Raw genomic sequence first — 25,414 nt, forward strand, 5'->3', positions numbered from 1 at the left:
GACTCAAAGGGGATGTGTTGCAGTATGTAAGAGAGTGTGTAGTCTGCCAGCAGAACAAATCTGAACATACTCTACCTTTTGGGTTATTGCAACCTCTGCCAATTCTAGAACATAAGCGGGAAATTATCTTGATGGATTTCATAATAGGGCTTCCCAAGGTGAACAGAAAGGATTGTATTTTCCTGGTGGTTGACAGATTGACAAAGTACGCACATTTCTTCGCCATCCCCTCAGATTTTCAAGCCGTACAAGTTGCCAATCTGTTTTTTAGAGAAGCCTTTCGTCTGCATGGGTTACCCCAAAACATTGCCAGTGATCGGGATGGGCAATTCATCAATATCTTCTGGATAAAACTGTTTCGATTGGTAGGGACAAAATTGTCACCAAATACTAGTTACCACCCTCAGACAAATAGACAAACAAAGATTGTGAACAAGTGGCTTGAAGGTTACCTTTGAAACTATGTTTCGGCACGACTGGCGTAGGTCAAGAGGATACATCGAGGAGAATATTGTTACAATACCACGTATCACATGTCCATTGGGATGACACCATTCAAAGCCCTGTACAGATACGAACTCCTCTCCTTCATTGACATAGTGCTGGGAGACAGTCGCACACCAAGGGCGAGGGACTGGCTTTAGGAGGGATAGGACATCCTATGATACCTGAAGGAAAATTTACAACAGGCACGAAATTAACAAAAGATATACATTGTTAGACATTGAATGGAGAAGAGTTTTGAAGTAGGGGACTTGGTTTATCTCAGGCTCCAGCCATACCGACAGTCCTCATTAAAGGAAAAGGGAAAAAAAAAATTGAAGCCATGATTTTATGGCCCCTATTGCATAGTCTGTCGCATTGGTGAAGTCACTTATGAGCTGGAACTTTCAGAGGGAAGTTGTATTCATAACATCTTTCATGTTTCATGCCTGAAGAAGGCTGTAGGGCAAAATGTCATGGTAGCCACAGACCTTCCACCACTCAATGAAGAAGGAAAGCACATCTTGGAACCATCCAAGATTATGGAAGTATGTGAGAGGACTTTTTGGAACCACACGGTGAAGGAATATTTGGTGCGTTGGAAACATTTGCCATTGGATGATGTGACATAGGAGGGCGAGCACATTCTCCAGCACTCGGCATTGCATTTGCTTGAGGACAAGCAAAATTTGGGACGAGAGGATTGTAATGTTCCTGTTATAAAATAAATCATTCATCAAACTATTGTTAATGGGCCGATTGATTTAATATATCTTTGACCCATTTTTATTTTGTTTTCGTAGTTTGTGTCGTCGTCTATCTTTGTACACCCTCGGAAAGTTTTCCAACGGGTATTTCAGCACAACTTGTAGTTAGTGTTTAGGTATGCATTTTGGATTATTTCTTTGTACTGTGAATTCTAGTTGGGATTCTCTGTTGTTCACCATTTTGGAAGTGAAAGATCTTCCCTACTTGGCTCTTCCAGTTTAGTGGGATTCAATTGTCATCATATTCCGTCGCTTGTAGCATTTTGCTCAGATTTGGCAAGTCGGAGCACTATTATCTTGTGAATTGATGAAGTCATTATCATCAAATTTTCTTGTGTTGAATGAATAAGGTATTTCATAGAACATTTTGTGTTTTACTTGCATTTTACCATTCATTCTATTGTCTACAAGTTCCGTACTCCATTTCGTACGACATCCACCCTCCTTTTGTGCGGTATTCATCGCTAGACAACCCTCTTTATCCCACCGTATGGCCTTCTTGTTTCAGCTTTTGCACACACCGTATGGCCAACAAACACTCCCCTCCAAACACCGTACGACCAACAAACACTTCCCTCCAAACACAGTATGGACTGTCCTATCAAACATACGGCCATCCACCCTTGACCGTACGATATCCCCTCTTCCACTGTACAACCACAACAACATCTCTGTCGCACCGTACACCCAGACACCGTACGGTCAGTTTTTTGCTCCTGTATGGCCTCATCCTTGACACCGTACGATTAGCTCAGTTGCATCGTACTACCAAGACCATTGCTGTGTACAGTCATATCAGATACAATACCTTGCCGTACCACACTCTCCAACTAACTAAAAATAACGAAATTAGGATACAGTGGAAGTTTTGTCTTCTCCGGGGTTGGATCATTACAAGACAAAATGCTTTAAATTGTGGGAACAAGAAATAGTGGTCTTACATGTCAGAATATTAAGTTATGGTGGAAAAGGTCATTTTTGGAGCCAAAAGCAATTAATAAATTAGATTATAATGGCACTTTATTATATTTTAATGTTGTTTGTTGGAAGCTTCTTAAGTGAAGTTCATTTGGGAAACTTTGTGCTATTTGAAGATTATAAATATGAGCCCATTTGATGAGTAAGGCATCCGATTGAATATTAATTTTCTCTTGTTGTCTTTGTGACACTTTTGAAGTTCTGAAATTTTGTGCCCTTGTTGAAGTATAAGGGTTTGGGATCTGCACCTAAAGTATTGTAGATTCAATTTTGATTTTTCATTCTGAGGATTGCATTTGCAATTGTGCTGAGGTATACAATTGTTTTTTTCTCCTAGTATTAATTGTTGCTAAGGAGAAGTTTAATTTTTCTTACTACAAGAGATTGTTTTGGAATTTGCGAAGGCATTTGCTGGAATTGTTGTATCAAATTGTGTGCTGGTTAATTTGGAGTTAGTTGGGCATCGTTTATATCTATTGTCGGGCATTATTTTTTGTTTGGACTTTGGGAGCAACATATTTGTAGCTGCATTTGTTTGTTGGAGATTTCTTTTGCTGCTGCTAGTCTTCATTTTAGAGTGTTTTGAAAGCATGTCTACATGTAAGTTCGTGGACTGTAAACTCTTATTTTTTTGGGTATTGTTGATTTAGATAATAGGGGATATTTTATCAACTGTGTTGTTAATATTTTGTGAAAATACTTAGTATCTAAATCGGTATATAAATTTGGAATTTTCAGTTTTATTCCTTGTGTAATTTCCAAATATTTGAGTTCCAATTATTATTGCAATATCTTCTATTTTGCTGTTATATTGTTGTATCAAAAATTTCAAATTATCAAAAACAAAAAAAGGAATCAATTCTTCATCACAAATTGTTTGAGAGCCAACAAGGATCATTATAGTGGTATCAAAGCTTGCTTGCAAAGTGTTTGATAAAATGTCAAACAATTGAATTATAAAAGAATTTGGTGTTTGTTGAAGCTATAACTGGTTAGGGTTATTACAAATTTCCTTCCTTTTTTATCTAAGTGCAGTAATTTGTAATTGAGGAAATTGTGAATTAATAAGCATTTATAATTCATCTCATGTTATTAGCATTGCATGCCAAATGTTTGATGAAACGTCAAAATAATTGGTATTTGTTAGAGCTATAACTAGCAGAGGTTATTATAGGAGACAGGGGTATGAGAAGTGTATCAGTCAGTTTTCACATGGCTAGAGAAGATGACAAGACAGACCCTCCTGGTACATATGATAAGCCACAACGTCCTTTCTGAGGCTTGAGTTGGATGTGGTTAGTGCTGAGATTGATGCAACATCTTTTGTTGATGATGCGGTAGCTCATTTTGCAAAGTAGGTTGCATTACCACAGGCAATAAATTTTTTTTCGAACTTTGAAAGTTTTTTGACTCAGAAGAGAGAGCACTCTAGAGGTAGGCCTGGAACTGATATGAGATGCAGGCCTAGACAAAATGGATTGATGCAGGAAACCAACAAGATGACTATGACTCACTTTGTGGAGGTGGGCAGATGATAGGTAGAGCTTGGGTTCACAAGCTTGATACTTATCTCATTAAGTTCTATGATTAAGGACGATTCTATATGGTTTTTGTGTTGCATCTGGATGGTATAGCCCATGACTGGTAGTAGCATGGGTTGGCCTCTTTACATCATGGCTATATTACATCCTACTAGGAGTTTGTGGATAGACTGGTAGAGAGATTTGATTAGAATGACCCAAAAACTTACTTCCAAGATCTTGCTCAACTCAAGTAGATAGACAACCTAGAGTCTTTCATTAGTGAGTTTCTAAGACTCTCTATCATGGTTCCTAATATGATAGAGAAATGATTGGTTATGCTATTTAAGGAGGGGTTAAAGGGACCACTTAGAGAGTGGCTTAAGGAATTTGATCCACCTTTTGTGCAAGGGCCTAATCAAGAAGGCTAGGAATATGGACCTTTCAGATCCTAAGAAGCAAGCTCAGCCTAAACCTCCCACTCCACTTGTAGATGAGGTACACTCACTAGTTACTAATGAAAAAAGAAAATCAGTTTTGAAACATGATGAGGCAGGTTGTGAGGATTTGAGGAGACAACTTTGCTATTGGTGCAAATAACCTTATAATAGAGAACACTCTTGTTCTTTAAGGCCTAAAGGAAGGGCAAATCGTTCTTTGAGGCCTGATTAATATAGATATGCAATTCCTTCTTAATTATCTACTAAAAGTACATGTATAGTTTCATCTCCAATGCAATACGTGATGAATGTTTATATGATCTTCCCCAGTTGAAAGTGCACTCTTGCACAAAAAATTAATACTCAAAATTAACATCCTTTCTATTTCCTAAGTTTTTATGGCATAATCTATTTGCCAAACATTACAACGATTGCTTCCTAACATTCCATATGGCTACACAAATCCCATGAAGATTGGAGAGCACATGCCTATAGAATTGTTGCCTTTTTGGCTTTTAGTGTTGTTATGCGCTTCCTAGATATCTTTGTCAATCCTACTTTTATCTGGATATAATACTTTTTATAATTGCAGTATTGCAATCCCTCCAATGCCGCTCGTAGTAATAAAGTAATGGAAACTTTGGGGCCCAAATGGGACTAGCCATAAATTCTCTTGTAATGATCCCCACTGGCTCACTCAAACTATGCAGAGAAGTCCCTTTTTTCTATTTTGAAGCTTTATTTTTTTGTTTTTGTTTTGAGAATATAATGAAATGACAAATTTGGAATACAAAGAAATATTCAGATTCAAATACCAACTTATTTGCTATCATTCATTGAGCAAGTATTTAGAATTCAACTAAGTGCAATGAAATTATTGTAATTATGCCTGCTCATGCTGAAAGCAGACTGGATTCACCAATGAAGCCTCTACTATTCATACGCAGCCTTTAGCATATGGAATCACAGCTCTATGAATTGCAATGCTGCCTCTAATAACTTAACCGCAGTTAGCATGTAAAACCCCCGACTTGGTTATATTTAAACCACATCAATTTCCTTCATAAATCAGAGATTTGGCATTTAACGAAACACTTGGCAAACATACTTAGAGCCACTGAAAAAGAACCAGAACATAGATTGCTACTGTATATATTAATACCTTTTGAATGCAAATAAATAAAATGTGCAACCTAAGGTATTAAGTTCAAGAAATGATAATCTTTATTTGCTCAAAGCCAAGTCTGGTTTATTTATTCCAGGATCAACATTAATCAGAAAATACTTTAATTAATGATAAACAATGTGGAACCTGGCTGTGCGTGAACAATCTTTCAATACCCAAGGGCAATCTGGAAGTGAATGTAGGGTTCTATAATGATTTGCAGATCCCAAATAATGCAATACCTGTCTCCCACATTAGTTGCAGCTCTAGCACATAAATATTGGTTGCACAAATCAGTAGCAAACCTGTGATAATGAAGTTCAGCCCCAATATACATATGCAGATGACAATCAGAAAATTGCCCAGATTCACCTCTTTAAATTGTAACGCAGCTTCCAAAATTTGATTATTACTTGTCCTTTGAATATCTGGTAACGGTCTTTAGCAACAACTCTCCAGACTAAAACAATGTTGTTCAATTTGCATGCGAATTTCCCTTAAACCAGTCAATAAGCACAACTCTAATTTTCTCCTTAGTCACAGTAGAAAACAGTAGGAGAAATGCCAAAGTCACAGTCCAAGAAGCAATTACAATTTAGTTTACTTTAGCAGCAAATTGAAAGGCAAACTTAGAAGGAAACTTAGTATCTCCCAACCACAGTATAGATAGCAAGAGATATTAATAATGATTTCAAAACTTTAATCCACAATAACCTCGGCTATGGATAAAAGGCATAACCTAGCTTCAAAACCCTTATACTTCAGCAGGGGCCATAGAACTGAACTTCACTCAAGAAGCTTCACCACACAACATTAATTAGAAGCTTAATTTAGATTCTCTCACTTGACTTGGCTTAACTAATTAATCAATGACACTTTCCAATGATAACTCAACACTCAAGTGAAATTAGAAAGTTAGATTATAACTTTATAATAAGCCATTTAAAAATTAATAATAATTTGGCCACTAAAAATATAATAACTTCCAAAATACTCATCATTTAAATATGTCGTCTGAAATAGGAGTCATACCTATTATTTCTCCACGTGACCAAATGTAGTTTCCAAAAATAGAAAGGGACCATCTCAATCAACACCCAACTTACCACAAATAGTAAGTACACCAAAACTATGCCCAAACGAAGTCTAATTTGAGCCAAACGAAGACCAACCTATAGCTTACTGAAATGTGGAGAATACAAGACCCTCCCAAGCCAAGTCATTGACTCAAAAGATCCTCTATGCACAATAATTAGCCTACGAGGATCACAATAATAGGTTAATCTCTGAAACTCCAATGCGTACAAAAATGGGGACATTACATAGCAGTAGTCTCACACTGCTACGATATTTCATATCACAGCCTCAATAGCATCCCCAAACAGCATTAATATGTGTGTGTTTTTGTAGATACTTGGACACCTATGTGTATCTATCCCTCCTACCAACAATATGCAGTAGTTATAATTAATTTCTCAACCAAATTGCCGACTTTTTTACTCCAGATCCAATAGCTGGCCACTAATCAGAATGAACACAATTCATTGGCAATTCAGGCCAATTCAAGGTGCAAATCAAAGGGAAGAAATCTCGAGTTTCTCCAAATTCCAATGGCAAACCCTTGAGTTCACAAACTCGTGAAACATTAGCAATAGAATGCGATAGCAATATCCATCTCCAAGAGCCTTCTTTTATAATAATTCAAATGGCTTTTCCTTTACACCAAACAGCTAGTGGCTTCATATTTACACTTTTCTCTTAAAAAGGCTTCTTTTCTCATAAAATAACTTTATGTTATAATTTAAATTTAACAAATAATGGTCAAATTAAACTACCCCATTTCTCTAAAAATGACATTTTCATTAATATAATGATATTATGACACACAAGGTCCTTGTTTCATGAGCCCATGATTTAGAACTTATCTCGATTCCAACGAGCTATAACACTAAGGTGCTCATTAAACAATTCCGGTTTAAATAGCAACCTTAGTTAATATGATTAAATTATAACCAATAGTGCACCCAACTTGTGGATTAATATGATTAAATTATAACCAATAGTGCACCCAACTTGTGGAAATGGCCTAACACCACCAGAATCGAAAATCTGATAGCACGGGAGTTATCCCAACGATAATAGATGACGAATGGCCCTAACTAGGTGGCTTGCTAAAAATAGATGATCCCTCCAAGATTCTTGGAATACAAACCACAAGTCAGAAGTAACATCTGAAAACATCATATAATTCCTCTGAATCATCTGAGCTCATTGGAATCATTGTTGACTTACTATAAATAATAAATCCCTCAAAATGGAGCCAAAACTCACAATTGGCTGTTTGAGAGCCAAATAACTCCACAAGGTCCTCTAATTGCCAGTATTAGCCTACGAGGACCCAATGATAGGCTAAAACCATTAACTTTGATGCAACTAAAAAATGGAGACATTACGTCTTTATCCTTAGAAAAATAATTCTTTACTGTTTCTGCAACTTTCCTATTTATTTCTAGATTGAACTTTTCCTGTGTAGGGTAATATTAGGTATTTGTTGGACCTATAGCTCTCTATTTTATATTCAGTTAATTTTCAGAGCTTGTAGTTTTTTACACCCGAAACTGTCCTGTTGTATCTGAATATAGTCTCAGGTTTCATTGCTCAAGTTTGGTTACCCATAGATATTAATATAAGCTCTTTCTTTGTTACTGTTCATGGGATATAGTTTCATAGGTTCATTGTTTCACTCTGATGGCTTTTTAAGCTCTAATCAGATTATTAATTATTTATTCCCAAGCAAACATTCAAATTACTTTATCCATATTGATATATGTCCAAATAAGTGACCAGCTTTTGTTGATAGATTCTGACATTTACCAGTACCGTTAGTTCAATTTCATCCTTGTGCCAAGTGATAATACATGGTGGCATCAGCATTGAGTCCGGAATCTTCTTTCAATTCAATATCCATGTATGGAAAAATTCATTCTGTGTCGCTGGTTCATCTTGGATTCCTATACGGGGCCTGGAATCAAACACACTTCTTGGATGAAACTTATACTTTGTTCTTAGAACAAAATATGGTTTTACATGCTTGGATATCTAACGTCTAGTGATATTATTGATCTGAATGATTACTTAGGTGGTAAAGTTCTATAATTTGATCACTTCTTTTCTATGTTTTGCATTCTATTGTGGAAATAAAAAACTGGCACTTGCATATCAGACCTTCAATCATTTAGGTTTTCAATCTCAAGATTCTTTATGGCAGGTGCATATCATTCACTTATTTTTCTTAAAAGTTTAAATTACATTTTGGAAAGTCCTATTAAAATGGAAGAAGAATGTGCTTCTGGTTTAGCAAGAGATTCAATTTTTATAGCTTTTCTATGAAACATATTTACAGGGACATTTAATGAAACAATAGCTGGAGTGAGGAACTTTTTATTTCTGTCCAGGCATCTTTCACTCTTGCGTGGGGCTCAAATGGTGAAAATGAAAAACATAAACATGATACCGTCTCCTTTGAGAGTGGCAACATTACTACTGCAGCTCGGAGCCGTAAACAGGTAAGAGTATAGCATTCAACAAACTTAATTTTTAGCATATTTAGCTATGAGTTACTGTTGACAAATGGGAATTATAATAAATACATTCATGAATTATATATAGGCTTCTGATTGACTATTATGTGTTATTAATAATGTACGAACTATCTTCTCCAATAACCATGAGGCTTTGAGTTTAGAGTTCTGTAAAAGCTTTTCTAATTTGCATTGAGCATGTGTACAAATAGTTGTACTTTTTATCGGATTTCTGTTTCATTGCGTGAAATATCATTGTAACATTTGTATTTTTGATTGGCATGACATGGATGATTAGATCATGCTGAAGTGGGACTCACCTCCACAGTCTGTGGTCATCTTGACAAAGCCGAACTCAAATTCTGTGCAAGTGTTATGTGCAGAAATGATCAGGTTAGTAAATTGAATTCTATGCTAAATCAAGCTTCATGAATCTAGTGTTAGATCAAAGCAATTGACTAATTAGGTGATTTATGATAGTGGACTAGGTAGAAGACAGCAAGAAAATTCTTTTAATGCTTTAAAGTGAGAAAAAAGGTTAATGTGACTCCAAAAAAAAAAGACAAAAAAAGGATTTCAATTAGAGTGGTTGTTCATGAGGCACTCTACCATTTTTCTTCTAAATTAAAATAAAAAACTAAAACAACGAGGATTAGAAAGGTATAAAGTGTATAGCTAGAAAAGGAAGAAAGGCACACTTCTATAGTCCATAGTTGCAGAAATGTCATTAAAATCCATGACGGAGTTCTCTGTGAGAATCATCTAAAGAAAGGTTATGTTTTTGGGCCGTTTTCTAGTAATTACTGGACGCAAACAGCAACTTCCTAGGAATAGATGAAACGACATTCTTGACATTCAAGGCCAAGAGAGATTAATGAAGTGAAATGATTGGTAGTATATGTTGGGTGGATATTTTGCAACTGATAGTTTTGTGAAAATCCAATTGCAAAATAGGTAGACAAACCAGTATGTATGAGACAAAGTCTTTCCTACCTTAAAGGGAATGGTCCGCCTTCTCACCATTTCTTGGATCAACTCAAGGTAGGCAAGAAGTTGAGAGACTCGTAAGGGGTGTTACTAATATTCTTTCCTCTTAACTTTCAGGAAAGAATCCACTTACTCGTTGTGTGAGTAATGGATAAGATGAAATCTCTAACTACACTTCTATCTACTAGCTGGAAATAGTGTGTTGTGAGGTTTTCACACCAGCACCCCCAAAAATTTGGGGGACCCCCTTTTTCGGGCAAGCCTTGGCAATTTTCGTGAATTTTGAGAATTTTTGGCTTGCCTTAGCAAAATTTGGAGTTGTCCAGATGTTTCAAATTGGTGATTTTACACCTTGGACGTCTTGGTATGGAGGAGAGATTTAATTTGGTTTGTTTTCACTCGGCGCTAACTTGATTTTCCAAAACATGAAATTTTATCCTTAGGCCAAACAAAATTCAATGACAACATTTTTTTGATGGTTAAAACAATATTTGGCAGGATAGATTTGCAAATTTTGCACGTAGACGGATTTTTGAAAATTTGATATAATTGTATAAGCTTGAGCATTTTCAAAATGAATTTGTTGGATTTAGTTGTTTTGGAAAATCTTGAATTTTTCGGTGAAAAGGAAAAAATTTATTGATTGTGAAATTGAAATTGGAGTTTGAATTTTGACTGCCAAGAAAAGGTTTTATTTTGTTGAAATTGTATTGTAAGGTTGAAATTGGATTGAATTGCAAAATTGCATTAATTTGGTTAAAATTTTGCCTAGAAGATTTTAGAAATGTTAAAGAAATTTGGTAATTTGGAATTGAACATTGATTTTGGCTTACTAAATTTGATTTTAATGATATTTTCATTGCCAAAACATTATTAAATTAAAATTTTGACATCTCCTACGCATACCTTGTTTCTATTTTGCAATTTCTGATCAAAACTGGCAACTAAATGGGCCAATTTCACTATAGGGCTAAGTAATATTAATGTTGCATTTAAATCTGGGCCATTAATTAAGGGGCTAACTTGATTTTGTTTTCCCTCCAGGCAGGTAGGCCCACTTGGAGAGGCAAAAAGTCTAGTATAAGAGGGGCTTCCCCCCTCTTATTTCCTCATTCATTCTTTCCACCTCATCTTGCAAGTTGGAGCAATTTTCTTCTAGGGAGCGAATTTCCAGCTAAGGCAATTTTTGGAGCCTGATTTTTCCTTCTTTGGCAGTGATTTTTTCCTCCTTGGTTGGGCGATTTGGAGGAGCAAATCCAAGTTTTGGCAAGTTGGGTGATTTCTGCCCTAGGTCAAATTTGTGGTGAAGAGGCCTGATTTTTGCGAGATTGGCAGTCTTTTTGGGGTCTGATTTCTACATCTTTGGCAGCGATTTCTCCTTCTAGAATTGGGCAATTTTTTTCGGTGAAGAGGCAATGTAATTTAAGGTCAAAAATAGTGGCATGGGCAGACTTTGCAAGATTGGTGAATTCTGATTTTTGCTAGGGCATAATATTTGCAAGGAGGATTGAAATTTCCGAGATCTGATCTGAACTTGAAGAAGCCCGATTATTGGTAAAGGAAGATTTAAGGTAAAATTCTCATTTATTTTTAGAGGTGAAGATTGGTTTCAAAGGTGGATTCTATTCCTTGTTTTTGCTTGGTTCGTTTTCCTTATATTCTTCTTGCACTATTCATCCACCACTTCATCATTTCCATTGATAGGTTGAAGTTAGGAGATATGAGTGTAGATTTCATGATAGGACATTTGGAGAGGCAGAAATAAGCTAGACCACCCTAGGATTGAAGTTTGGAGATTGATAAGTGTAGTCCATCCTAAGGTAACGAAGAGGCAGAAATAAGTGGTAGTCCCATCCCTAGGAAAGAAGTTTGGAAATTGATAAGTGTAGAGATATGACTTGGAGAGGCAGAAATAAGTTAGATTCTATCGATAGAAAGAAGGTTGGAGATTGATAAGTGTAGTCCATATCATTTAGAACGAAGGGGTAGAAATAAGTGTTTAGGATGGTAGATGTTAGTGCAAGCAAGAACCCAAAGGGAACAAATAGTAAAAAAAACAAGGAAGACATGATGCCTAAGACCACCTTCTTTTCGAAAGTGAGGCGAATAAGCGATACCAATATCGGCACAATGAACATGGTACAGTTTAAGGATAGATTGAAGGAAGGACGATCCCCCATGGCAAAGAAGATCTACAAGAGCAGAATCGTACACGCGGCGACTTTCCCTCCTACCTTGCCTTGTTTCGAATTGGTAATGGAATGTGCATCCCAGTTTGATATTGTGACCAATTCCATCATTTTTGATGAAGGGAAGAGAGTGTTGGCTAACATCAGTGGACAAGTGGTCGAACAAGTATTCAATATTTCCTAGCATAGAGGCATGACGGTGGTTAAGATGGATCAAACAACCAAGTTCTTTTAGGATAACCAGGAGGCCTACATCATTCATCTAAAGTAGAATTGGTCAGACGAAGGCAAGAAGGAAGTTACCAAGTTGTCAAAGCTAACCAAGTTAGATTTCAAATCAGAGTATGGCGACCTTATTATGCTTCTTAGTTGAATCATGGGTGTGGCTCAAGATATGCAATTCGAGAACTGGATGTACTACTTCACTGATGAATTTGAAAATGGAAATAGAAAATTGGGCTAGAAGTATAAGTGAAAATTTAGAGTTGCAACTTAGGACAGTACAAAACCAAAAGCAGTTCTACATGGGATCCTATCTTTTCTATCTAATTGCGAGACTATAAAAATCCGAGACTTAAAGCTTTAAGAGTGATTGGCAATGGGCCGGGGCAATGTTTGGTGCATGAGTGCTATCCATAGCTTCATTTGCACAACACCAAAGATTATAAGATGTTTTATGATGCCTTTGCCATGAAGATGGTAAGGATATTGCAAGGGACACCTACTAAGAGGCTCTCATTGGAAGTGGAAGCAAAAGTTAAGAAGTATGGGAGTTGGTTCATCTAGTTTCCGCAATTCATATATATCAAAGTAGCAGGAAGTACAGTTTGTCCCAAGAGACTTCCAAAGTACCCATTTGACAAGATAGTTTTGATGGAGTTGGCTAGGCAACTTGAGCATTATGACAAGATGATGGAACTTAAAGGTGAGACATGGAGTACCTTGTCATTTGGAATAGGCAATGATACTTGCCCCGATCCTATTGCCTTTGCAGCTGTGGAGGAGTTAGAATGGTATCATCTAGGATGGTATAGAGCAAGACAAAAATTCAATTCTAATGGTCTTATCAAGGCATCTCACAAAAACACATTCAAACATGTTTCTACTATAGAAAATTTTTGGGTAAATGCACAAGATGACTTTCATGTGAGGAAGCTAGCTTTCTCAAGATTGTCAATGGGCATGATGAGGGCAATCAAATGGAGAGGCCTTAATATTCCCGATCAGCTAGAAGATGATGAAAGTGTACTAAGAGAAGATTATGACAGAGTGGATGGAACAGAGTTGAGTCCAGTGGGTTGGGATGATTATCAGGATCCTTCCTTAAAGGTAGTTACAAGGACAGTTGATCTACACACTGAATGATGGTACAGTGAGAAGTTAAGACAATTACAAAGTCAAAAGATATGCCTTACTTATGAGAAGATGAAACCGGAGGAAGAAGTTCCAGTAGAGTCAATCGGACAGAGAGGTGAAGGCATTAGCCAACAACAAAGAGCAATTAAGAGAAAGAAGAGAAATTTGGAGATTGAGAAAAGTAAAGAACATCAGGAACCTCCTGCAAAGAGACAGAATGCAACATCGTCAAGGGAGATCATAATTGAGGCTAGAAGCCAAGGGGATAATACAAGTGGACAAGGGATCACGGTAGAGGTAATCTCTGATTCGAAGTCAAGTGGTTGCAGTGATAGTACCAAGTACTCTCCTCTATTGGAGAACCAACATGGAGATGATGTGATAGTCACTAGTGAAGAAGAGGATAGGCCAGTTGATATTGAGGAAATAAGCTAGGTGCCCAAGGCTGTCAATGATGTTTTGCTAGTTGAACCAAATCCAGATTTGAGGAAATGCACTGCACCACTATGGTTAAGGAAAATGCTTATGCCAAGAGGCGAGGTGGTGACTGTCCAAACAGTTGAATATATTCAAGGGTTAGTGGAAAAGGAAGATAGCGAGAAACAAAGACAAATTGCAAAGTGGAAAAGGAAGATAGCGAGAAACAAAGACAAATTGCAAAAATGGTGGCAAAGGTAATCGGGAGTGATGATGAGGGTCATCGAAAAGTTCAGATTGCTTTACCAAAGGTTGGCAAGGCAGTGGATGAGATTGTAGCCCAGAAATATGAGATAGTAAAGCATAACTTGGGAAGAATCGCATATGACATGGAGTGTGAGGAGTTAGAGAAGGATTGAGGAAGGAAAATGAAAGGATTGTAAAGTTGGAGGCCGAGAACAAGTATTGGAGAGATTGCCAGCCTTTTCAAAAGTTGCATCAGGTAGCCCTTTTGCAAGATAGCGGGAGCAACATAGAAGAAATATCGGCTTAGTGTAATGTTCCCAAATTCGTTTAACTCCAAATAGACGAGCATTGTAACACGATAGACAAACAAGGTGATGTATGGCTAGGCCAAGATGATGTATAGACTGTGTTGGGCTGTACGATAGTGCCTGGAGGTTGTTTCCTTAGAGGCCGTATGGTGGTGTATGAGGGGAGCAGTTGATGGCCATATGAGAAGCAGTATGAGCTGTACAGTGAATGAGGCTATGGCCGCATGGTGTTGGAGTTGGCCATACTATATGCTTAATGCTAGCCATACGGTATTTAAGGGGTTGGCTGTATGATTTGGTAGGAGAGGCCGTATGGATGGGAGGCCGTACAAAATGCAGAGAGGAAGATGCTATGGGGGCCGCACGGTATTTGTCCTCAGTGTGGTGAGTTGTGCATGGAATATGGAGAAAGAACGGTTTCAGATCTATACTTAACAATTAATCTCAAATTACATCAGATAATGCCAAACAACGATGGAGATTTTGAATATGAATAACTTTTAATTAATATTTGCCAAGAGATGGTGCTCTAATTTGCCAGATTTGAGCAAAGTATTACAGGCGACGGAATAGGGTGAGGGCTGAATCCCATTGAAACCGAAAAGACCAAATAGGGAAGATCTTTCACTTCCAAAATGACAAACAATAGAGAATCCCTACAGGAATTTGCAGTAAATGAAAGATTGGATCAATGATACAATTCGAGATGGGCGAAATTTCTTGCCTTCCTTTATCTTGACATTTAGGTCATTGGTGGCTATTAGAGACAAATTCAAAGCATTTGAAGGGGAGTGGAAGGATTTCCTTCTAGTCAAGGACATAGCCATTCCCAAGCTACAAGCATTTATTGAGCTATTGGAGAGATATTTGGAGAGAACCAAGTTGGTAGATGGAGGAATGAGTATGGTGGAGTCTTGGTTTGTTGCATTGACTATTAGATTGAGGATACTTGAAGAGATATAGAATGAGATTGCATAGCATAGCTCAGGTGTTGACACTTCCATTTCAACCATGATGAGCGATGTTGGGGCTGCACTTGATTTTGAAGATGTTAAAGAGGAGAACATCAATGAGACAAAATTTGGATCAAGATTGGATGAGTTGGGGAAGGTTACCATCAGGAAGAAACATTTGGGCACCCTTGCCTCCCTCAATGCCTTTATCGGATATGCAAAAGAATATGAGAAGTTTCATGAGAAGACACTGCAAGCAGCAAGCAACATGATGAATTCAACTGAGTTCAAGATGAAGCATACACTTTGCCCTCCCATGAAGGAAATTAACAACAAGCTAGCCAAGTTCATTGCCTTGGCTAAGAAGTTGAAAGAAAAGGGTAGAATTATATTAGAGGATCATTTGATGTAAGCCCAAGTGGCAATTTCTCCTTCTTGGGTAGGATAGGTGTTTGATTTTGATTGGCTACCATTTTGGTGCCTACTCATTGGTTGCCACTTTTCCTTTTTTTTAATTGGTCCATTGATGAGGTGGTATCTTCTTGTTTACAGATAGGGTGGCAACCCTAATTAGGGTTTTTGGGATTTGATTTGGATCGTTGATTTTGGCTCTTAATCTCTACCGTTGGTTGTAATTTTGGCCTCTATATAAAGCCACTTGCTCTCATTTGTAAAGGGTTGAAGAAAATTGTTGGTTAAGATGATACCAAAATTGCTTCTCTTATCATTGTTGTGACTTGCATGGTGATTAAAAACACTTGACGTTATTGAATGGTTTCTACTTCCAATAGTTAGACTTAAATTTCATTAAAGTTGTTAAAGTAGATTTTATTTCAAGAAAGTTATTAAGAGTAAGAGTAGATAGATAGTTGCATGGTAATATTAGTGGATGTTTGATAGGGATCTATAAACTAGGCCACTAGCATCCTAGTGGTTGGTTAGGAAGCCTTGCGTAGTAATCTAGTCCTTTTCCCTTAAAGCATTGCATCTATGGAGGTAGAGCCACTGGTAAGCTTTCATCAGATTTGATCCCTGTCCATTTGCTAATCTTTCCATTTATAGGAGTAGAAGTAAGGCAACGAGTAGCGTTGTAGTTGGAGTTCAATCGAGAAGAAAGTTAGGAAGGCATAAGTCATTTGAACATGCACCTTCCATCATCGCCATCAACATCATTTGGTGCTAGTATACATGGCAAAGCTAGATTCATCACCATCACAACAAAGTCCGACATCCTTGAAAGAACAACGTAAGCCTGCCTACATGATTAACCAACAAATCACATTAATATAACTGAGTTAGTATCCACAAGTGTAAGAAACCTTGGAGTTCTTTCTCATGTTCTCCATGAGTATTTACTTTTCAAGAGAGGGTTGAGTGTTTGATATTCTATATCAAGTATTCAATTCCTATATGTTGTAGTGGTACAAAACTGACATCAACACAGTGATACCGATAAACAAACACCAACTCAAAGGCTGATTGAAAGCATATTGGTTTGGCTCTAAAATCCCGTTTGTCTAATTTATAGGAAAAATCAATACCATTGGGGTGCAAAGACTTCTAGAAGTAGATGATTTGTATTCTATAACTTATTTTTGGTTTTAATCTATTCTATAAGAAAAACCTCTACCATTGGGGTGTAAAGACTTCCGGAAGTAGAGAAATTCTAACTATTTTTCATGAATTTGAAATGGTAGCACAAGTTATAGTCAAAGCTTCTAGTCTATGTATTACCAGAACCACTCCCAGTCAAAGCTTTGACTCTAGTTGCTTCTTAACTCACTACGCTGTATTATTGAACACACAATAATAATATGAATCAAAGACAATAGGCACAAATTATAGTCAAAGCTTCTAATTTTCTCCATCACAATTGCTTCCAATCAAAGCTTCGAATCCAATTGCTTCTTTTATTAAGTTTTCTCCGAAATTGGTATTACGCAACAAAGTAACGTAACTCGGACCCGGCTCGGACTCGACAAGGGTAACTTGGCTCGTGACTCGGCTCAGACTCGGTAGTGACTCAGCAAAGTGAAAAAACCTCAAAATTTAGAGATTTTTTAGGATTTAAAGAACATTCCATGCACCCCTTATTGAAAAAGCTTAAAGACACAATAACATCATTAAATAGAAGATAATTGATCGTAATACACATACTTAAAAGTTAAAAATACATCCACTACATAAGTACAATACTACAAAGGTAAATTGCTAAATACTAAATAGAAGCTGAAGGAAATATTATAAAAGTAAAACATAGATATATAAAATGATAAATCCATGCAACCCATCAAAATGTATATGAAATCCAACACATCAATAGTCATCATCAAATGTTCCAAATTCCGATCATATGTTAAGTTAAACAAAAAGTTAAAACAAGACTAGAGCTATGGCTCCTAGTCCTCATCGTCATTGTCATCGTCATCCTCATCCTCATCCCCAACCTCAACCTCAAGATCAGTATAATCTATAAAATGCCTTTTAGTAAGGCATCTAAGGTAGGTCCTGGATGATTGATTAGCCATAGCATGAGCCTGTGAGGTGCCTCTAGGATCAACTGTAGTCTCTGGCTCTGCCAATGCTTGTGAGGTTCCACTAGGAACAATTGGAGCTCTCTGGTCCTTTGCCGCCATAGCCATGGCCTCAGCCTCTCTATCTGCCTTGTCAACCCACTCTAGGTCCTCATCATCAAAGACAGGGTCAGTAGCCTCAGTGATCCACTTAGACTCTGGATCAACTTCCCCTAGAGTAATTGGAGAGCTGTCACTATCCAAAATCTCCCTGGTCCTAATGCGCAAGTTGTAATGGACAAAGACTAGCCAATTCATTTTCTCTACAAACAACTTATTATGCCTCTTTGAGTGGATGTGCTCGAACATGCTCCAGTTGCGCTTACATCCAGAAGCGCTACTTGGCTGACTCATTATGCGGATGGCGATTTGTTGAAGGCTCAAACATTTGCCACCATGTATTTGAATTTTGAAAAAAGGAAAAGAAAAAAATATTAGTCTCATTTCAAAATTTGAACTTTAAAGCTAGAAATTTACAAACTAGATTGTATAAGGCTTAAGCTGCAATTTTTACCTGGTACAATTTTGTACGACCTTTGCAAATTTCACTTGAAAAAATGGGCCCTGATGCATTATTATAGGCATCCATCTCAAGCAATATATTTGTGGCATTAGTGGCCATTTTCAATATCATAGTGTATAGGCCACTAAGAACCTCCTCATCTGCCTTGAAATCTTTATGGAAATGGTATGCTAGACTGAGGTAATAGGCTGCTGCATGGATGGGCTTATGAAGTTGATTTTTCCATCTCCTATCAATTATGTCTCAAATAGAGCCATACTTTTCCTCAACTCCTACATATTTGGCCTTAATAGCTTTCTTGGCCCTATCCATACCCTCATATATGTAGCCCATAGAGGGTTTCTCCTCATCAACAACTCATAGGAGAGCTACAAATGGCTTAGTGATTTACAAAATAATTAAACAAAAAACCAATTTAGTGAATGATGAAACTTTGCAAAGTTGCACAATGAAAATAAAACAAAAATATGTATGAGATAAATTAATTTATAAAATTTTAAGACTTAATTTTTTAAAATTTAAATTACCTCCACAATCTTTGGACATAGCTCCCAAAAACCTTCATCATAAATGCATTTTGTTGCATCTATCCTTGTAGGGGTGGTGGCAAATGAGGAGGAACTCCACTATGGACCAACAAACATGCACCTCAAAACTAACCTTGAACTCAGCAAGGATTTTAGTTTGATAAAATTAGAGGCAAATCTTGTGGTACTGAGACGAGCCAACTCCTTTGCCTTCGTGTATTCCCTCATAATGCTGAAGACCAAGGCGTGATTATAACTGAGATTACAAAGATTTTTGGCCTTAGTAACACATGACTTCACCCATTCAAGCTTGCCAATATCCTCTAACATGAAGTCGAGGCAATAGGCCGCACATGGAGTCCAAAAGATTCTTGGGTGTCTCTCCATCAAAAGTTTTCCTGTAGCAATTTTAAATTAGTTAGTAAGCAATGAAAATTTTTGATGTATTAAAAAACTTTTAATTTTCAAAATTTAATGAAAAACTAAAATAATTTTTTTAGAACTTAGAAAGTTGGGAAGTTAAAATTTTACTTGGAGCAACATAATTAGCTTCATTATCAGTCACCACTTGGACAACATTCTCTTCGCCCACCTCTCTTATGACCTCCTCAATAGCTTCATTTTTGACACGTGAGGAAGCATTTATATACTTCAAAAACATGGTGGATCTTAAAAGTAAAAATTAAACAAAATAATTATCATTCAAGAATCAATAATCAATAAAACAAAATTTTAGTTATTCAATAACACATTAAATTTTAGACTTCGAGAAGTAGAGCATGATGAATTACCTCCGCTAGAAACAAGAAAATTTAGGAGGGTCCTATTCCTCCTATCTGTCCATCCATCCATCCGTCATAATGGTACACCCCTTTTGGCTCTAAATCTTTCTATGGTCCTTCAACTCAAGTTTCATCTCCTCAACCATTTCTAGTAAGAGTGGCCCACTCAACTCATCTTCAGTGGGGGCTTTAGACCCTGCACCACAGATGGAAACTGCATCAATTATCCCCTACCAATAAGGAGTTCTGTTACATTTATAATTTTTTTTTAACTAGCATATTTTAAATTGTGATATTGCTAATCACATAGTTAAATCCTGATAGCAATATCACAATTTGACTTGCCGTGGAAATTATCTTCTACTTATCAATTGATGAGCTTAAGGGGCTTTCTAATGAATGGTTCATAAGGCACAACACTTGGTGAAGGTTTTGCAAATGAGGTTGCAAGCTTTGGGTTTAACTATGGAGGAAACTCCATAGTTAAGCGCGCTCAGGTTGGAGTAGTACTGGGATGGGTGACCTCCCAGGAAGTCCCGGTGCTTCACCCTTATGAGCATCACCTAGATCCAATTAGTGCTAAGTGTTCCAGTTATTTGCATGAGAGATGGATTCGTGTTGAATCACTACTCATGAAACATGGGTCAATGAGTTTGACTCAATAATCACACAGTTAAATCCTGATAGCAATATCACAATTTGACTTGCTGTGGAAATTATCTCCTACTTATCAATATTTTAAATTTTCAATATCAAGTTAAAATTATAAAATTGAATTTAAATTTTAAAACATAAAAGTTAAAAATGTAAAACAATCATATATAAATGAAGTTGAAGTACCTGGCTGCTATAAATGGAATGTTGCAGAAAAACCAAAACTTGCAAATTGCTCTTATTCTCGCTTCATGGGATCTTCCTATTCCAGCCCAAGCTCTCAAGTGAGGGTTGTGCACCACGAGTGGAACGCGGTACAAAAAAATTGTCCAACTTAGATTTTCTGAGTCTAGGATGAAATGTAAAGCCAGTACTACTAGAAGGGGCAGCAGCACCACCACCACTAGTAGTGCAAGGAATAGATGTAGAAGAAGTACAAGTAGCAGAAGCAGTAGGACGATAGGGGGGAAGGGAAGAACCTTTTCAACACAACCTATTGAACCTAGCCTGGGTGTAAAACTAGACACAGAAACATTTTTAGATGAGTGTGAAAGGGAATTGTAACCAATCTGAGTTAACTCTGCTAATTGTTTTTGTTTTAATTCCTTTTCTTCTTCATATTCTTCTAAGACAACATAACAAAAATGTTGAGCCTCAACAGTTGTAGCTCTACAAGGCTCAACATCATGACCACGTATGCCAGCAATATGGTATTTCAATCTATTTATCCCCCCACTATTAATGACCTTATAAAATATGCATTTTGATTGAGTTCTACCTCTACCCAGAAAGTCTATGGTGTACTTCCAACACTCATCTTTTTTATTGCCTTTAGAGAGCTTGGGTTTTTTACCTCTAGGAGCCACTATGAGTAAGGAAAAATGTAAAAGTTGCTGCAATAAGACGTTTTAGACCAAATATTACCATTTAAGCATTGTATTTTATGAAGATCTAAAGTAAAAAAGAACCCATAAACATACAAAAAAAAAATCATCCAAAAAACCCATAAGCATAGAGAAAAAAATCATCAAAATCTAAAAAATCAACTCTTACCTTTTTGAAATGCTTTGGGAAGCATTGAGAAGAGCTCCTATAAACTCCTTGATGATCTAAATGCAAGCTCCAGTGTCACAAATGCAAGTTTTTCTCATCTTCCTTTCAACTAGTTGCAAAACAATGACACTCTATTTCTCTTCTTCCTTTCTCTCTCTTTCTTCTTCTCACAATAGAGTGTTATGAGAGTCCTTTTATTGTTATAAGAATAACAAAGAACAAAAAAAATTTGAAAAAAACATTGTTTTTATGTTATTTTAACTCAACCGGATAAGTGCTGCCGCGACTGGGTCAAGTTGGTCATGACCCACAAGTCATGGCGCGACTCGTGAGTCAAGTGAGTCATGTCACCTGACCCATTGAGCCCAGGTCACGGGTCATTTTGACTTGGCAGACCATTGGTGACTTGCCAACTTAGGAGACTCGCCTGACTAGCGACGAGTCACGTTACACTGTTACACAATCAAAATCATGCTTGCACAAGTTTGGTAGAGTTTTCTTCTATACAACAAAAGATGATTTTTATGATGAGAGGGCACTCCTTTATATAGGTGAAGGAGTTGATAGAAAAATGGAAGAAAAAGTGGGGGCAACTCAACCAACATTGACCTATCTAACTAGGTGAGAGAAATTATTGGATTACATGTCATAAGGATATGCAAACAAATTATATGTAATTACATTATTTTATGCAATTCATCGTCTGCAACTACAAAGCTGGAAAACACTTGAAGAAAATATTGAAACTGTTGATTCTGAATGAATCAATCCTGTAGATTATCAACAAAAGCCTTGTACTTTGTGATGATCATGGGATTGGGAATTTCTTTATTCTGTACCTGCATTCTCTCTGAGTTTCTAGTTGTCATTTGCAAACTTGATGTGATCAAGATTTTTCTTGTTTGGGTTGTTGTGAGTTCTCCTTTGTAGATTAGCAAATTTTGGAGTCTCTAACACTTTGAAAACCTTCTTGATGATGTCTAAATGTAAACTGAAAACAACTTTCCATCAACACCTTTAACTCTTTTGCTTTTTTCTTTTTTTTGAAGCAAAGTGCTTGGTGCATTCCCACATGAACTCAAATTCTCGGACAACCAATGGGAAAATGGAGATCAAATGACGACTTCTTTGGATTTAAAGCATATCTTCTTGATGAGATGTCTCTATTCTTTGAAGAAGTTCTAACATATCTTTAAAAATGTGTTGTAACATGAAGACGAAAACATCTGCCAATGAGATTGGATACATGTTAACTTTGGGATTTGAGTTATAGTGACTAATCCATGAGGGATGAGTGTTCAAAGTATGGATTAGATCATAGTTGGAAAACTCACCAAATGCAAAAACTCGCCAAGCCCCCCAAAAGTTTAATCGGGAAAAACTCGGCGATTTAAAAAAAAATTCGGGAAAAACTCGGGAACCTAAAAAACTGCTGAAATTTAATTAAAAATACATTTATTTTGCAAAATTTAATGAGAAGATGCATCTAATAAGTTATACAAAGTTTAGATATATATAAATGCATAATGCGTACAAAATTGCATTCTCATGCAGAATGCTCATGGTAGGAAGCAAAATAGTAAATTACTAAATAGTTTCAATTTGTCAAACTATAAGTAAATACTAAAAGTCTAAATACATCAATTCAATGTGACAATGTCAATCACATCTTCCTCTTTCCACTTGCACTAGCAGGAAAGCGAGGGGGTCTAGTCCTAGAAGAAGTGCCCCGCACTGGGATAGGGCGTGAGGTGTGTGACTGTGAACTCTGTGGTTGTGCCCCCTCGCTCGACGTCCCTACTGACTGGCTCGGCATCCTAGAAGAGGATGCATCTCCTCCTAATGGTAATGCCTGATCCTTGCCTGAATCATCATCATCCTCGTCCTCATCCTCAATGCCATCCATAGTGAACTGAAAATCAGTGTCAGCCTCCCCCTCCATGGCCTGCCTCTCCAAATCAGCGATCTCATCTGGTGTAAACAATGGACTTGGCTCCTGTGCTATCCAATCAGAATAAGGATCTATCTCATCTAGATCAAGCGGACCAGATAGTTCTAAGAGCTGTGACTTTTTTATGCACAACTTAAGATTATAGTGCACATAAACAAGGTCATAAAGCTATTTTTGAGTCATTCTGTTTCTTTTCTTTGTATGGATGGACTCAAATAAGCTCCAATTGCGCTCACAATGGGATGAGCTACAAGGTTGGGATAGGACTCTGAGAGCAAATTTCCTTAAATTGGGGGTATTGCCACCCCAACTTGCCCACCAAGCATCTGCAAAACAAAATTTAAAAAGTTATAAAGCAATAAAAAACAAAATCAGAAGCACAACTTATCAATTAGCAAAAGTTTTAAAGTTTGACGCTTTACCTGGTGCTTGAGTAGATCTTGCTCTCTTTGCTAGCATAGAAGAGAACAAAGGACCCCTTGATTCCACATAGATTTGTTGTTCGGTCACAATAAGGTCTCTCTCCTCTTCACTTGATATCATTCTCTCAATGCATTTAGAGAGACCTTCCATGACCTCTCCATTAGGATCTGAGTAGGAATCATCAGCCCTAAAACAAATAGAAAATGATATCAAGTCTTACTACACAACCTTAAAAAGTAAAGTAAAATAAAGACTTATTAAAATCCCAACTTCAAGGACAATCAATTATCATAGTACCTGAATTTGGGATTGAGAAAGTAGCCTGCTGCATGAATAGGTTGGTGGAGCATATTGTTCAACCTCCTATCAATTATTTTCCAAATGGGGTCAAATCTGAGACTGTCCCCGTGATAGTAACTTCTAACAGCCTCTTTCGCCCTATCCATGGCCTCATAAAGACCTCCCATTGGGGATTGCTGCCCATCACATGTGCGCAAGACTAGAACCAGGGGCAGAGACATCTACATTTGAAATTTGAAAAATACAAATTAGTTAATAACATAGTAAGTTATGAATTGAAAATGAAACTTGAATAAACTAAAAATATAATGAAGTTACCTCCACAATCTCCTTAGCCTTTGCAAAAAAGCTATCATCAAAGACTATTCGTGCCACAGCTTCTCCTTCGGGCTTCTTTGAGTAAGGTGAAGCAACCCAATCAGCACACACAAACATTTGCTTCAAAGCCAATATGTGGTCAAAAATACTTTGCAACGTCAAGAAGACCGTTGCAAACCTTGTCATAACAGGTCTCATCAAATCTTTGCCTTTAGTGGCTTTTCTATCAAACTGAGAACCCATGGGTGATTATAGATATATTTCGTGACTCGCCTAGCATCTTCCACAATTGGACTCACCCAATCAAGTTTTCCTATGTCCTCCAAAAGAAGGTCAAGGACATGTGCTGCACAAGGTGACCAAAAAAGTGTGGGATGCCTCTCTTGGAGGATTCTACCTAAAAGATTAGCAAAAAATCAATAATCAGTAACAAACTTTCCATATTTAGTATTTACAAATTACATCAAATCTAAATTGAATAATACCATAGCATTACATTCATGATTTATATTGATTCAAATATAAAAAATTAAATCTACCTGCTGCCACATATGCTGCTGCATTATCTGTGATTATTTGCACCACATTCTCTATTCCCACCTCCATGACAACATTCTCCAACATTAAAGCCAATGTGGCTGCATTTTTCACTTTGTTGGAGGCACCGACAGATTTCCAAAACACCACATCATCTTTGCAAGCAATCAAGAAGTTAATAATGGTTCTACTTCTTCCATCTGTCCACCCATCAGATAAAATGGTGCAGCCATACTTCTTCCACTCTTTCTTTTGGTCTTCTATCAACAATCTTGCCCTACCAACCGCTTTGTCAAGCAACCTACAAAATTTAAGTGTAATATTAAATAAAGTGTAAGTGTTAGTAAAAAATTAGGAAATAAGTTATAACAATTAAGATTTAA

At 37.0% G+C, this 25,414-nt stretch overlaps 2 protein-coding genes across 5 annotated transcripts in view; one reads left to right on the forward strand and one right to left on the reverse strand.

Annotated features, from left to right (window-relative positions):
- The window catches only part of LOC149565216 (putative NAD kinase 1), a 361,956-nt gene that overhangs the window by 158,807 nt on the left and 177,735 nt on the right, over positions 1-25,414 (forward strand). For all 3 annotated transcript variants that reach the window (XM_089818767.1, XM_089818768.1, XM_089818769.1), the window contains exons 5-6: positions 8,809-8,919; positions 9,233-9,327. In XM_089818767.1, the coding sequence (XP_089674893.1) occupies positions 8,809-8,919; positions 9,233-9,327 (206 nt within the window). The remainder of the gene's footprint in view (positions 1-8,808; positions 8,920-9,232; positions 9,328-25,414) is intronic.
- On the reverse strand, positions 23,639-24,697 carry LOC149565217 (uncharacterized). 2 transcript variants are annotated; one of them, XR_016361485.1, is made up of 3 exons: positions 24,495-24,697; positions 23,876-24,397; positions 23,641-23,779 (listed from the first exon to the last, which is right to left on the reverse strand). XR_016361485.1 is itself a non-coding variant. In XM_089817062.1 (2 exons), exons 1-2 carry the CDS (start codon positions 24,690-24,692, stop codon positions 24,158-24,160), a joined length of 438 nt encoding a protein of 145 aa, XP_089673188.1. In that variant the 5' UTR covers positions 24,693-24,697; the 3' UTR covers positions 23,639-24,157. The 2 variants fall into 2 exon arrangements, 1 of the variants encoding a protein (XP_089673188.1); XM_089817062.1 differs by having other exon boundaries at positions 23,639-24,397.

Source organism: Cupressus sempervirens, chromosome 3, assembly GCF_028749045.1.
Source record: "Cupressus sempervirens isolate cs-2001-9-10 chromosome 3, ASM2874904v1, whole genome shotgun sequence".
Taxonomy (NCBI): Eukaryota; Viridiplantae; Streptophyta; class Pinopsida; order Cupressales; family Cupressaceae; genus Cupressus; species Cupressus sempervirens.